Source organism: Cyanistes caeruleus, chromosome 9, assembly GCF_971803275.1.
Source record: "Cyanistes caeruleus chromosome 9, bCyaCae1.hap1.1, whole genome shotgun sequence".
Taxonomy (NCBI): Eukaryota; Metazoa; Chordata; class Aves; order Passeriformes; family Paridae; genus Cyanistes; species Cyanistes caeruleus.
Genome location: NC_141709.1, coordinates 31631602 through 31643901, shown reverse-complemented (window position 1 = coordinate 31643901; position 12300 = coordinate 31631602). Strand labels below are relative to the sequence as shown.

The 12300-nt window shown below is 38.9% G+C and overlaps 1 protein-coding gene across 2 annotated transcripts in view; it reads right to left on the bottom strand.

Annotated features, from left to right (window-relative positions):
* Positions 1 to 488: 488 nt before the first annotated feature.
* The window catches only part of HOOK1 (hook microtubule tethering protein 1), a 29996-nt gene continuing 18184 nt past the window's right edge, over positions 489 to 12300 (bottom strand). For both annotated transcript variants that reach the window (XM_086841668.1, XM_023932329.2), the window contains 14 exons: positions 11570 to 11736; positions 10829 to 10969; positions 9518 to 9719; positions 8569 to 8679; positions 8202 to 8289; positions 8057 to 8117; positions 7491 to 7631; positions 6876 to 6963; positions 6508 to 6542; positions 5882 to 5964; positions 5397 to 5497; positions 4973 to 5074; positions 4224 to 4292; positions 489 to 4045 (listed from right to left, as the gene is read on the bottom strand). In XM_086841668.1, the coding sequence (XP_086697794.1) occupies positions 3887 to 4045; positions 4224 to 4292; positions 4973 to 5074; positions 5397 to 5497; positions 5882 to 5964; positions 6508 to 6542; positions 6876 to 6963; positions 7491 to 7631; positions 8057 to 8117; positions 8202 to 8289; positions 8569 to 8679; positions 9518 to 9719; positions 10829 to 10969; positions 11570 to 11736 (1548 nt within the window). In that variant the 3' untranslated portion in view covers positions 489 to 3886. The remainder of the gene's footprint in view (positions 4046 to 4223; positions 4293 to 4972; positions 5075 to 5396; positions 5498 to 5881; positions 5965 to 6507; positions 6543 to 6875; positions 6964 to 7490; positions 7632 to 8056; positions 8118 to 8201; positions 8290 to 8568; positions 8680 to 9517; positions 9720 to 10828; positions 10970 to 11569; positions 11737 to 12300) is intronic.

The window sequence follows — 12300 nt, the reverse complement described above, 5'->3', positions numbered from 1 at the left end:
GGGTGGTGACAGTGGGGCTAAGAATGGAGCACATAAATCACCTGCAGAGCAGGATGGACAGGGCAGACAGTTTTCTGAATAAAAGCAAGGACAGTGATTTAGAGCTCTACCTATCCTCTGTGTCCTCAGGTGGGGCTGAGAACAGGCAGAGGCCCTCACCTACCTCAGCAGCAATAATTACTGAGGTCACTTCACAGCTCAGCTGCAGAGGGGTTTAACCTTTGCACTTCACAACCCCCTTGCCCAGCTCTGAGACAACTGTCTGTGGGCTGAGCTGAGGGAACCAGCTTTGGGTGGGAGGAATGAACTGGAAACAGCAGAGGAGAGCAGCACAACTTTTTACATCCACATTGTAATACATGTCTATCCTGAAACAGGGTATTTTAGATGGTGTAGATGTACCAACGTGCAGAACCCGGTCATGCATTGCCCAGAAACACCATCTAGGGACCATTAAATACACAGCTTGGAATAAAGACACCAAAGAATTCATTTTAAAAATCTTTATGTGAATATAAAAGGATTTTTCCCAAAGAAAAAAATAAAACTGAAAGTTTAAAAATTAGTGCAATTTTTCAAGTTCTATGCAAGACAGTGTTTACATTTGTTTTAAACAGAAGATGTAGACACCGATACACTGAAAACCTTAACTCCAGTTTCAGGGGAAGGGGAAAAAGAAACAAATAAGAAAATTATTGTACTAGACATTACCAACTCCTAAACAATTGTTTTCATTTTCTAATTTCTAAACTATTTATGGCTACCTAAATAGAACATCAGTATTGCTTATATTACTTATTTCCAAGTAAGTGTGTATCTTAGAAAATAGAATACCCATATATATATACTTTAATGAACAAAAAAATCAGGTGAAAATTATTTTCAGTGAATGTTTCTTAATCCACTATATAATAAGGTTGTTGCAAAAGAATCTTCTCAAAACTGCTGCCTGACCCATCTTGAGTAAAAGAACCCACTAGTCCATATTTTGTATTATTGCTATAAAACACTTCTCTTCCATAGTAATTCATTTTATATAAAAAATAATTAATAAATGATATGTCATTTAGAAGATATTTTTTGTTTCTTTGGATCTACATTACCCGTTTTACTGGAAACTGGCTAAATTCCTAAAAATGTTGTTAAACTTCAGCAGTATTCAGTGATTTCACCTCATATTTGAGTCTGCTCTGAACTGTGCTGATGGGATGGTACAAATTTATCAGGAGAGCCAAGGGGCCTCTCTGTTCCTCCTGCATTAAAGGACATGGATTGACAGAGCATGTGTTGGATACAGCTGTAACACAGCAGAGTTTTTAGCAGCTTTTTGGTTTGACATGAGTGAAGTACACATTGAAATGGTCCTGGATCTAATGGTCCTTCCTGCAGAGGCAGATGAGCTGAAGTGAATACAACATCATGGCTTATAATCCAGTTATTTATTTCCACACATCAGTTCCTTGTTCACAGGACAGAACCCAGGTTTAACCAGTCGTAGAACAGCTGCTTTTAAACAGGTTCTCAGTCCCAAAGAAACTTTGAGTGATATGCACAGGCTTCACTCTTAACTGTTTGGAAAAGTCCCAAATAAGCAACATTTCATCCAATACCTGAAAACCAGATTCATTTTGGCAACCCCAGCTCAATTACTGGGGACAAACATGCCCTGAAAAAGGCTGATCCCTGCCTGTAGTTCAGGACTTAAACTCTTCCATCACTAGTCAGAAGACAAACTTTCAATTAAATGACAGGGAGGTTCTTGGTTATTTTTGGTCCCAGGGTCTGCAGTTTTGAGAAGTGTAAGTCAAAGACATTTGCTCCAAGTTTGTCACTATTCAGCACCTGACAGACTACTGACACAGCTCCACTACTGGGAGAAGTACAACAAATCAAGCCTACCAACTACACGAGTATCTGAAGGACATCCATGAAAGTTTCCATGCTGCAAAGAACGAGGGTTAAGAGACCCACTCAACACCATCAGAGACAGCTCCACGTTTCACTAGAACACACCAAATACCAGACTTCAGAAATGGAAGCATCTTGCTAAGACTTAATCTCCTGCTCCACTGCTCACCACCACCTCCCTCCCACCCACAGCACTGGCAGATTAAATATGCAAATGTACCTTAAAAACACCAACTCCACTAACACCACTGCAGCAATAAAAGACCTCAAAACCCACGAGGTAGTCCAAAGAAGCATAGAGTCCTGAAGAACACCACCACAGACAACTCTCCAACAGTCATGTGTCTGGCATGTGCCACACTTAGCACAAAACTGGCTTTTAAACAATGCCTTTTGAAGGAGGAAATCTGTTGAATGCCTATTCATACAGACAGCACTGCAAAACAACCACCACAACTAAGAAGCAACCCTAAGTATCAAAAATGAATGCTTGCCTTTTCTCTGGCATTACATGCAATGCCACAATTAAAAATATAAGATGCTGGGGAAGGAAGAAATCAAGCTGTAGTGAGGGGCAGGCAAAATGACACACTATCCAAATGTCACAATTCAAAATCTAAAAATTCTGTAAAAAAAATTACAATTCTGTAAAATTGAGAACCCTATTCTCAAATCAAAGATGGCCTTAATGGTAAGAGAGGTGTGCTTTCATGCTCACAGGAAGCTGAATTTTATATTAGATGGTGGTCCAGTACAGCACCCTCAAATACTTAATTTAAATCTATTAATTTCATTTTAAGGGCTGCTGCAATTTTATTTTATTTAACTATGGGTATAATGAACTTTTTCTAGACCATTTGCAAAGAACAGACGTTAACAGGTTTCCTAAAAATACCATTCAAATCAAGAGCTAGACATTTGGGAAATAGTCACAAGTTTTGTGAAAGACAGCAAGTTCCTGCACACAGATTTCAGGTATCAACCCCCATTTCATCTTCTATCAACTATTGCAGTTTATGCACTTTTCTCCCTGCCAAAAAACAATCTCTGCTGCCATTAACTGCCAAAGCCATCTCTCATTCCTCTGCCTAGCACAGTTAGTTCAGAATAGCCAAAGTGAAACTACATTTAAAAAAGAGGAAATGCAATTTCCATGCACAGGGTTGTATAAATAGGTTGAAATAAATGGGGCTCTTTCCCACCTAAATCCCCTTTCCGCAAATAAATGCAGTATACCAATATGCCAGACTTTTAAAATATAGCCCAAACTTTTGAGCTAGTATAATAGCTTTTTTCTTACCCAGGAAAAGACAAGCTTTTTTGGCTTAAGTGAATTAAACATCTTAAAGACAGGTTTTCCTCAGTGTATATATGCACCAACTTAAGCTTTGTTTTGTTTTGTTTTTTTAATAAACTGAGAAATTCTGCTTCTCTCAAAACAAATCCTGTCTTTTGTTACGTAACAACTGGTACCACACCTTTATTTTCTTCTTCTATAAATGCAAGTACTTTCTTGCTTTTAAATTTGTACTTTCTATTCTAAAAAAGTTGGTTTTTTTTAAAGATGTTACCAACCTTTTAGATCTACTTTCAGAAGAACACAGCAAAAATGCCCAATATTGCCAGTTTTCTGAAGTACACCTTTGCATAACATCCTCCCATTATAAAAGTCAACTTTCTAACCCAAACCCACTTAAATAAAGTTTTAAATATACAGTGCCAAATTTCATATTTACAATAGAATCTGAAGGCAAATATAAATCTTTTAAGTTGTGCTTGTACATGCTGCAGTTATTAAATCTACTAGGAAAACGTGCTACCTTCTGGCTGATCTCCTTAATCCCTTCCTGACAGGTTCTGATGTTGTAATTTGCAGCTGTCCACCATTCTAACCTCCTCTTTCATCAAGCAGGTAAAGTGGAAGGTATAAAACATTTAAGGACACTTTAGCATGTGATTTTTCCTCATGTCCTCGTGTTTAATCAGAAGCTGCACCTGGTACTTTAACAGTGAGGTTCCTCCTGGTGTTGGTGACGTGACGCTGCTGTGCCAGGAAGGAGCGGCCGGGCCCGGCCCCGCAGCTGCCGCTGCTGCCCACCAGCCTGGCTTCCATGCCCAGCTTCTGCAGAGTCAGGCTCTGCAAGAGTTAAACAACAACTTAAACAACAGCAAAAACAGAAGGAAAAAAATTACCCATCCTGCTCATGCTTACTTAGTATGCACACAGAATAGCTTCTGCTGTATTTCTTAGGTTAACTAAGATTTAACTGGCTCATGTAGCAAAAGATGTTTCATTAAGTGAATTTTTGACCCACCTTGTTGTACCATGCAGTTACAATCAGCTTTTCCTCATAGTCACGTAGCTTGGCCATTTTGTGTTCATTCTGCAAGGAGACAAACATCAGTTAAAACACAAATTTTATCTGCATAAACTTGCTGCAGTCCAGTGAGTGAAATAAACACAGGCAGCAGAAATGCTTCAGTACACAAAATAACTACAAAGCCTAGAAGTATAAACAAAGACACTTTCATAAAAAACTGAGAGATAAATATCAGCCTGCTCTAAGAACAGGCTAAACTACACACGTTGCAGTTAGAAACACAAATGGAACTTGGAAATGTGCTGAGGATTTGTGTGGGGAAATGCACAAGGGGTCTGCTGTGTATCAGAAAATCTATAAATAATTTAGTGATTTTTCACCTGAAAAGACTGTACCTCCAGTGACTAATTGCTATTACATAATGTACTTCCCTAGTACTCATTACATAAAAGGAATGTGAGGCCATAGCATTTAAACAGTCAGACCTATCAGCCTACTGAATCATGCTGAGGAGCTCTGTATCTGCTCAGGCAACTATTCCAACTAGTCCCATCAATATTGCTCTGAAACTCGATGCATTTCCCCAGTATTTTTTTGATGTTTGGATTACTGTCAACAATCCTCTCAGAATTTCAGCAAAGCAGATTTTACAGAATCACTAGGAAACAATATCTTGAATCCCTAATACCAGAAACAGAGCATACCAGAAGATAAATATATTTAAATACATGTAAAATTTTTACCTCTAATGTTTCAATTATTTTTTCTTTTTCCAATATCTGCTTTCTGAGCAACATAATTTCTGCTGATGCTGGATTTAGCTTGGGGTCTAAGGTTTTTATGACCTAGGCAAGGCAAAACAAGAGCATTACAAGTCAGTTTGATTCTCAACAGCTCTGCATGGAGGAATGTGAGAAGAGGCTGGGCACTGGTCAGGCTGTTACACTGTACAAAAGAGAGCAAAGAGTACAAAGGAATCCTTACTGCATCTCATGCTCAGCATAAACCCTATTTATTTTCTCAGACTTAACTGACATCAGTTGAACAATCTGTCTAAAAATGCAATTTGTAGCTACTGCTTTTAATTGGGATGTGGGGACACACACACTCAATCTGTTTAAGAATTTATGAGGGAGGAATGCATATGTTCAGAAACATGCCACTCACATTCCTTGCTTTTTCAAGGTACATTTTATATCTTTCTTCCATTGCTTTCATGTCTTCATCTTTTTTTCGTAAAGCTGCTTCCAGCTCTCCAATCTTCTGGGCTATTTACAGAAATTATCAACAAAGACAAAATAAAAACAGACATGGTACTTTCAGGGTTTCTGTGTCCTGATTTCACCATTCCTCAAACAGAGGACAATATAGAAGTTTAAGTTTAGGAGATTTAAGTTCTTATTTTTGTTTCAGCTGTCCTACCTGACCCTGAAATCCCATTTTGCAGAGCACTGTTAACAAACCTCATCCCCCCAGGATCCTCTCCCTTCCTACCACCACACACAAAACCCCTCCACACCCCCCAGTTCAGTTTTAAAGCTAAGTTGCAGCAGAAAGCCTCATCCAGACAAGTATCCCACAGTCCAGTTTCAGAAGAAACTCAGCATTGTCTAATTAAAAAAATACCAAACCCCACCCCCAAAACAACTCACGGTTCTGACTGTCATAAGGCTGGAGCTCTGCAATATCAGCCTCTTTCTTCTGTAACTCATCATGAACCTCATTCAGCTTTTCCCTGTGAATGAAAAGTTGGGCTAAAGATTAAGCTCACAAATAATTCGAAGTTTAACAGCTGGAAGCTTAGACTTTATGACAAAAGTATTTAAATAAATATTTCAACCTCTAGCAATTCAGGGTTTGAATAGAAAATATTAATATCATGAAAGTTGTGACTTCTGAATTGATTCTCCTTTAGTTAAAACCAGGAAAATTAATAATTAAGCCCCTCCAGCATCATCTTAGCAAGAACTACATCTGCTGAAAGGACTGAAAATATTTCAGGAGAGTGGAATACACTTTGAGTGATGGTTTCAGCAGTCTGTTGTAGAATCAGAAGAATTAAAATGTTGCTGGTGATGAGACAGTGAAGTGGTACCGGTACTACAAGATCCTCATGGTCAGAGTAAACAAAACTACAACACCAATATTTAACTCACTTTATGCATAACTCTCAAATCAGTAGCATAGAAAATAAACAAACATCCCTACCAAGACTTGAGTAGTTCCTGTGTTCTATTTAGTATAAATAAGCTATTCTGGATGCATGTGCCTTACTTACATGTGTGCTGCCAGTTTCTGCTTCAGGTTGCTGGACTGTTGAAAGCAGAGAGTTAAAATTCAGTTGTATTTCAGTATTTCATACCATGCAACATTCATGCTCTTACAAATGAGCCAAGAATACTTAGCACGACTAAATAAGCCAAGGCAAATAAATCCATTGAATGATAAAACCAAGGACTTTTAAAGTAAAGTAGAAGGGTTACAGTTCCATAGAAGGAATCACACAAAACATGAGCTTTGCAATTGAACTGCAATTGATATGGAGGTATTTCTCAGATACACTGAAAAATAAGATGCACATCTAAACAAAGGACTTGATGCTACACTGGAGGACTTTAAGCAAAGCTGGCAAAATGTTTCACTTACTCCTTCAGTCTTGGACCCCTGCTCCTGTAAAGTCTTTTGCATCTCTTCAATCTGCTGGCACAATCCTCCAATACGCTCTTTACTGAGCCTTTTAGGAGGAAAACACAGTTATTGCCCATCTAAATAGCTCACAGACAGATTTTTCCATGTAATTAGTTTTTCAGAGGGTATACCCAGCACAACTGAAGCCACAAATAAACTGATTTCAAACGCTTTTAGTTTGACTAGAACTTCTGCTGAAACAAACACAGTTTTGAGAAAATGTAACTATCAAAAGTTTTCCTATTCTAGTAAAATGTTTTATCATTCATTGATAGACAATTCATGGTCTAACAGTCTGAAGTTCTAGAAATAGAGCTCACATCCATTCTTAGTCTATCAAGAATCTCTCAAGAGTGAAGAAGAGTGTCCTGTAAGCCATACCTCCTTCAGGGTATGGTATACACAGATCTACCACATTTAAACCACTTTCCTTCTTCCTTGCTTCATAATCCTTCATTTATGATTACACAGGTGAAAGTAAAGGTTCCTACACTACAGATGCAAGGCACAGGTCACCCTGAAACTCCAGAGATCACTTTTTGCTGTATTTTAAGATGCAGTTTCACCCATTACCTGTTCTCGGTTTGCAGCTCGTTCATTAACCGGTACCTCTGCTCCAGCTCTTCCTGGAGCTCTGCAATCCGTTCATTTTGTGATGCTTCCTGCTCCAGCAGGAGCATCTTATTTTCATGCTGCAGCCGAATAAACATTTCTCTGAATGAAAAACAACAACAAACAAGTCACTGTTGATAAAGAAGGTGACTAAGAGGAAGAAGTAATAGTCCTGTTCACTCCCTCAACTTTCAACTGAGCCAAGCAGGTTGTACTTAATGATATAATGGGGGTAACAATACTATTTGTTATTAAACTGTAACTTAAAATGTTTGAAAACTCTAAGAGATGTAAGCAGAGTTTTAAATTGTCACTCCAAACCCAGATTTATATATAGCAACCTGATATGGTTTTAAGAAAAAATGCAAAGTAATTTTAGTATGGGGAAATAATTATTAACACCTAAGGTAGGGGCAAAGCAAGGAGTGGGATAAATAATCACACTGATGAAAATACTGAACTTTCACAAAAATATTGTCATGCCCCTCCTATGAACATCCCAAACACCCTCAACCTTTGGGTCTCACCTATATTCCACTGGCAGAATTTCAGCAGCAAGATTGTCATGGCTTTTAAAACGAGATTCACCTGAAATCACATGAGGAGTTTAATTTAGCACACTTAAAGAAACCTCTAATCCAAATGGAAGAGTTTCTGAAGATAAAGCAGTACCTGTTTGACTGAGGTGATCCTGCTGCATCTGTGTACACCGGAGCTCCTCATTTGTCTCTCTTAATGCATCACACTGCACTATCAGCCTCTAACAAGACACATGGTGGAATTAGGTCAGGCTGCACCACTTTTAAGACCAAATAACATTAATCAGAAGTAATAATGACACATGCACATTTTAGGTTGGTCTTGATCTTGGAAATCTTTTCCAACCCTTATGATTTGATGAGTCTATATTAGATGTGAATGCACACACTCAGGGCACCAAACTTCATTTTTATGGTGGCACTGCTTCCAGGAAGGTTCTCCTCAAGCAGATGATCTGAGAGAGATTTAGGTGCTCAAAGAAACTCTTAAAGGGACTTACCTCTTTTTCTTTCATTAAAGCTTCATATTTTTCTTCGATTCGCTTAATTTCAAATGCCAGCTTATCAGCTCTTTTGGATTCTTCAGACAGTTTGTTATGAAGCTCCTGGACCTTTTCATAAAAGCATTATTTAGCACAGGAATGTTGCAAGATGATACTTTAAAAAGCTACATTAAATTGGTCCCTTTTGCCCAATTCAGCCAAAATAGAACAGTTGGCTTCTTAAGCTTAGGGAAGCAGAGATGGGATAGGGGCCTATGTGTTTTGGGGGGGGGGTTATACTGATTTTTGGTTGGCTGGCTTTGGGTTTTTTGGGTTTTTTTTTTAATTTAACTCTAATTCCTACAGAAATTAAAATATAACTTCTAATTTTCATGAAGAATGGTAAGAATATGAGAATGTAAGAATGTAGTGACAGGACAGGGGGAATGGGTTCAAATTGAAAGAGAACAGGTTTACATCAGGTACTAAGAAAAAATTCTTTTATGTGAGGGTGGTGAGGCGCTGGAACAGACTACCAAGGGAAGCTGTGGGTGTCCCACCCCTGGAAGTGCTCAAGCTCAAGCTGGATGGGACTTGGAGCAATCTGGGATAGTGGAAGGTGTCCCTGCCATGGCAGTTGAATGGGATCATCTTCAAGTCCCCTTCCAAGCCAAACCATTCTATGACTCCCTACAAATGATCTCTATAACAGCTGAACAACATCTCCCAGGCACACAAATTACCTCAGGGTAAAGAAGAAAAGCTTGCAGACTATGGACTCTCACATCAGTTGAGAGGGCAACTACAGCTAAGCTTGCAGATTTAACAGGGAAAAACCCACAAGGCAACAGCAGGGCATGAAGGAGCTTTCCCAACTCAGAAATTCTAAGAGGACAATGTGGGGTTGTTAAGGTGCTCCCAGCTACCTGGGGAAAAACAAACCTTTCAAACACAAGTGCAGCACTACCTGTCTTTTGTAGGTTTCCAGCTGGGCTCGTGCTGCATTGGCTTTCTTGAGCTCATCCTCCAGACTGACGGTGTTGTGCATGTACATCATGTTGGTCTCCTGCAGGGACTTCACCTGCTTGCGGAAATCGTTCAGGTCCTGCAGCTTCTTCCGATACACTTCCACTGTTGACTCCAGCTTGCTCGCCTTGTCTGCAGTAGCCCTTGGGGTAGAAATAGCAATCAGAAGGAAAGATTACAAAAGTCAAACTCTGCTGACACTCACTATTTTCAAAGAGAGATGTGACTCTTTGAAAACTCTGACTTTGCAGCAGTTACATTTCACTGCTTTATTTTTAAATATATAATTGACACCAACTTGCTTATAAAAACTGAAATCAGCCAGCCTTCGAGTGAGACTGACAGCCACATGCCAGAAATATGAGCAAGGGGTTAGTGGGTCAAATATCCCTGAGGAATTCCGTGGCACCACAACATCCTGTACTAGACAGACACCTCAAAATACTGGTACCTGCTATGTTCTCTCTGGGGAATTATACAGAATTAGAACATAACTCTGTGAAAATTATCACTGGCAGATACGACCAAGAACTGTCAGCTGATCATTAAAAAAAATCTACATGGTAAGAAAACACTGGGACCATAATTTTAAAATTAATTTTAAGATCTGTGTTTATCTGCATTCATATCTCACCAGAAGGTGGTACAAGAAAATAATGGAAAAAAAAATATAGCTAGGATTTGTTTCTAATGTTATTTAAGAACCAGTAAATTAAGCACCTGAAACCACTTTTCTTTCCATGTTTTTTTTCATATTATTTTATTAATAGCAGATCTGCTTTCACAATACAATTTATTTTGGATATTTCTTGGGTGGTCTGGTATTTAATGCAGTTTACACAAGCTGGAATGTTACATTAAATTCTCACTAAGGTTACTGTGTGTTTCATCTTCATTTTGTTAATGATCTTAATGACTTTAACCTAAATCTGGCCTAGAATGCTGACACCAAAAGTTAGGTTAAAATTCTAGCTGTATATATATTTTTCTACATGAGAACTTCCACTTTCTGTCCCACATGAAGAAGCTTAAGCTCTGTAGTCATTAATTCTGCTTCACAGACAAATTTCACGTGTTGTTCAAACAATGGAGGCTTTCCCTGAAAGCCTGCACTTCACCTCTGCTTTGCCAAAGAGCTCATTCAGGTAAGATCTGCATAAGTAACACCTCAAAAAAATCTTGTAAATAAAAACCCTTGGAGTTAGCCATTAAATCCTAACTTTCTGTGTGTGTAACTCTCCCTGCCACATACCTAAGAATGTCATTTTCATCTTTCAAGGCTCTCGATTCTTCTGCCAGAGAAGTCAGTTCATTGTTTCTATGCTGCAGCTCAATCAGTTGCTTTTCTAGATCTTCACAGTGGACACGATAATCATCTTTTGCAGCTTCAAGCCTACCAGATCAAAAACAGTACCTTTGTTAGGAACTCATCATTATTGCACAATTTCATTTAGTATAGTACTAGAATTATTAAAAAGAAATAAGATAAAAGGAAAATGACTGATTTAAGTAGCTGGGAAAATGTTACAATAAACATGGAACATTTTGTTGTCCACCCGTTCAGTCACAATGCATTGCACACTGCAAATTTATCACATCAGTATAAATGAATCACATGAAAAGTGATTTTGTTTCCCAATGTGGATCACAGAGAGAGACTAACAGGAGAGAGAAATCAGCTCAGTAGAGAGACATGGTAGTGTTGAGGGTTTAGTGTTTGATTTGTTGACACACAAATCACCACTCAATTTTCTGCCTTCCATCACTTTTTTGAAAGTATTAGAGGGCTGTGCCAATTACAAACTGAAAATTTTTACAGAAAGTAATAGATTATTTTTCTTTTTAATATAAGGACTGTCTTTAACATATGCGTGTACAGCACTAGACAGCTTTTAATGCAAAAGAAATTGAGATGGGAAAGCCCCAAAGAGCACCAGAAATTTTCAGAGTACATTAGACAAGTGAGAGATTTTGGGGGAAAATAATTTCATACCTGAAGTTTTCTTCTTGCAATTGTTCCAGCTGCAACTGTGCATTAAAATACTTTTTTGCAACCACAGTATTTGGATCATCAAGAGAATCGTCTAATTGCTCTAGTCTGTCATTCATAATCTCATTTTCTGACATCAAGCTGTTTTTCTCATCCTGGAGGGCAGCCACCTAGCACAGATAAAAACAGCATGAACACTGTAAGACCTGTCCAAAGAAGTGAAGCAAGACAGCAGTACATCACCAAATTAGTTTGTGAAAAAGGCTGAGCGTTTAGAAGTTTTAGAACGTAGTTTACAGAGCACACTTGAGCATACAGATGCTTTAGTGTATGACATTTATGAAGCACTAAAGGAAAAGTCCCTCTAAATAAAAAGACAAATTTCTATAACTGAAACCACGGTAAAAAGGCAGACAAAGTGATATGGAGAGAAACTGCTACTTCCAATAAAAACACCGTGGACAAAAAACTCTGAGTGTTGCTGCAAGAAGTGTCCATCTTGCCTGTAGCTGACAACCAGAAGCAGCATGGCATGGCCAGCACCCCAGGCTGCCGTGCTCAGCGGGGAATGGCTGCGGGAAGCGGGGTCGGCCGAAGCGCACACGCACGGACAGCCTGGCCAGCCTCAGGGGGAGCATGCAACCCTGGCAGCACACACACGGCTACCTGGTGTCACAGCTAAGCACAGGGGCTACAACACTTCACTGACAGGAGCCAGCTTCACAGCCAGAAGG